Source organism: Nicotiana tomentosiformis, chromosome 6 (assembly GCF_000390325.3).
Source record: "Nicotiana tomentosiformis chromosome 6, ASM39032v3, whole genome shotgun sequence".
In the NCBI taxonomy this organism is placed as follows: Eukaryota; Viridiplantae; Streptophyta; class Magnoliopsida; order Solanales; family Solanaceae; genus Nicotiana; species Nicotiana tomentosiformis.
In genome coordinates, this window is record NC_090817.1 from 114381013 (window position 1) to 114383292 (window position 2280).

Sequence of the window (2280 nt, forward strand, 5' to 3'; positions counted from 1 at the left end):
CTATTTTTTCGCACTTATGTTTTAATTGGGTTTTACCCCGATTTTATGAAAAACTCTAGTTATTTTAAATGTCTTAATTCATTTATGTTAAATTTTGAAAGTGTTTTGGAAATGTCGGCTTGCCTAGTACCACGATAGGCGCCATCACGACGGGTTAGGTTTTGGGTCGTGACAAGTTGGTATCAGAGCCTAGGTTACATAGGTCTCACGAGTCATGAGCAGGTTTAGTAGAGTCTTGCGGGTCGGTACGGAGACGTCCGTACATATCTTCGAGAGGCTGCCGATCCCTTAGGAAACTTCACATTCTTGAATTCTTGTCATGCGAATCTGTAAATTTTAGTAACTAAACATCTGTTGTTTCATTCTCTCACAGATGGTGAGGACTCGTACTATCGGGCAGGATGGACAACCACCAGTACCACCAGCCAGGGTCGCGAGAGGCCGAGGTCGCGGCAGGGGAAGAGGTGCAGTCCGCACAATAGCTGGGGCAGTACCTGCAGATCCACCAGTTGCCCCAGATCAGGACCAGATTCTAGTTGTTGATGCACCAGCTCAGGCACCACCTGTGCCTATTGTGATTCCAGGACTTCAGGAGGCCTTAGCTCAGATTCTGACCGTGTGTACCAGTCTTGCTCAGGCGGTCTCTGTTCTGGCCGCAACAACCACTTCTCAGGCCGGGGGAGGTGCTCAGACTCCCATTGCCCGCACACCAGAGCAGGTGGTACAGGGATTCCAGACACCGGGGGAACCACCAGCCCAACCGGTTGCAGCTGCTTAGGACTATATGGTTCCTGCTATGCCTGAGGATGAGAAGCGTAGATTGGAGAGGTTTGGGAGACTCTAGCCTCCATCTTTTAGAGGTGCAGAGGGAGAGGATGCACAGGGTTTCTTGGACAGGTGTCAGAGGATACTCCATACAATAGGTATTCTAGAGGCCAGTGGGTTCTCGTTCACTACTTTTCATTTCTCTGGGGCTGCCTTCAGTTGGTGGGAGGCTTACGAGAGGTGTAGGCTGGTCGGTGCAGCACCCCTTATATGGAAGCAGTTCTCCGCTCTATTCCTAGAGAAGTTTGTCCCACAGTCCCGCAGAGAGGAGCTGCGCATGCAGTTCGAGCAGCTTCGTCAGAGTGATATTTATGTGATGCGGTATGAGATGCGATTCTCGAAGTTGGCCCGTCATGCTATCTGGTTGGTTCCCAAAGACAGGGAGAGGATCAGACGGTTTATAGATGGCCTCACTTTTCAGCTGCGATTGCTTATGACCAGAGAGAGAATGTCTGGTGCTACATATGATGAGGTTGTCGACATTGCGCGTTAGATTGAGATGGTTTGCAGTCAGGTGAGGGTTGAGAGGGAGGCCAAGAGGCCTCGTGGACAGGGTGGATTTAGCGGTGTTCCTTCTACGGGGCAATTCCACCACGGTAGGGGTCGTCCTTTCAGACATGCTTAGACGGCTCGCCCAGTCCACCGTGGTGCATTATCTGGCCATGGTTCATATAGTTATCAAGCAGGGCCATTCATCTCTCAGTGCCTTTCCAGCTCAGAGTTCGTCCCGTGCTCCATCAGGTCAAGGCTCGTCTATGCCAGGTCCTTCTACCAGTCATCCCGGTGCTTGGGGCTCCCTTCAGTCTCCAGCACCAGCACCGGGGAGTTGCTATGAGTGTGGAGAGTTTGGCCACATCAGGATACATTGTCCCCGCCTTACGGGAGATCTGGCTCAGCAGAGGAGCCAGTCTACGACATCAACACCGGTCTCTTCTCCACCGGCTCAGCCAGCTCGGGGTGGAGCCCAGTCAGTTAGGGGTCGCCCGAGAGGGGGAGGTATATCAGAGGGTGGCCAGGTCCGTTTCTATGCCCTCCCTGCCAGACCAGATGCCATTGCTTCAGATGCTGTGATTATAAGTATTGTCTCAGTTTACCACTGAGACGCCTCTGTATTATTTGACCCTGGTTCCACTTATTCATATGTTTCCTCGTATTTTGCTCATTTTCTGGATATGCCACATGAGTCTTTAGTTTCATCTGTTCATGTATCTACTCCTATGGACGATACTATTATTGTGGACCGCGTATATTGGTCATGTGTGGAGACTATTGGGGGTCTGAAGACCACATTAGATCTTTTGCTGCTCAGTATGGTCGATTTTGATATGATATTGGGTATGGATTGGTTGTCTTCATGTCATGCTGTTCAAGATTGTCATGCTAAGATTGTGACATTAGCAATGCCGGGGTTGCTGAGAGTTGAGTGAAGCGGTTCTATAGACTATGTTCCCAGTA

At 50.4% G+C, this 2280-nt stretch overlaps 1 protein-coding gene across 1 annotated transcript; it reads left to right on the forward strand.

Moving 5' to 3' along the window:
- Positions 1 to 784: 784 nt before the first annotated feature.
- Positions 785 to 1318, forward strand: LOC138894607 (uncharacterized). Its single transcript, XM_070179317.1, has 2 exons — positions 785 to 828; positions 985 to 1318. The coding sequence occupies exons 1-2, from the start codon at positions 785 to 787 to the stop codon at positions 1316 to 1318; spliced, it is 378 nt and encodes a 125-aa protein (XP_070035418.1).
- The last annotated feature ends 962 nt before the right edge of the window (positions 1319 to 2280 follow it).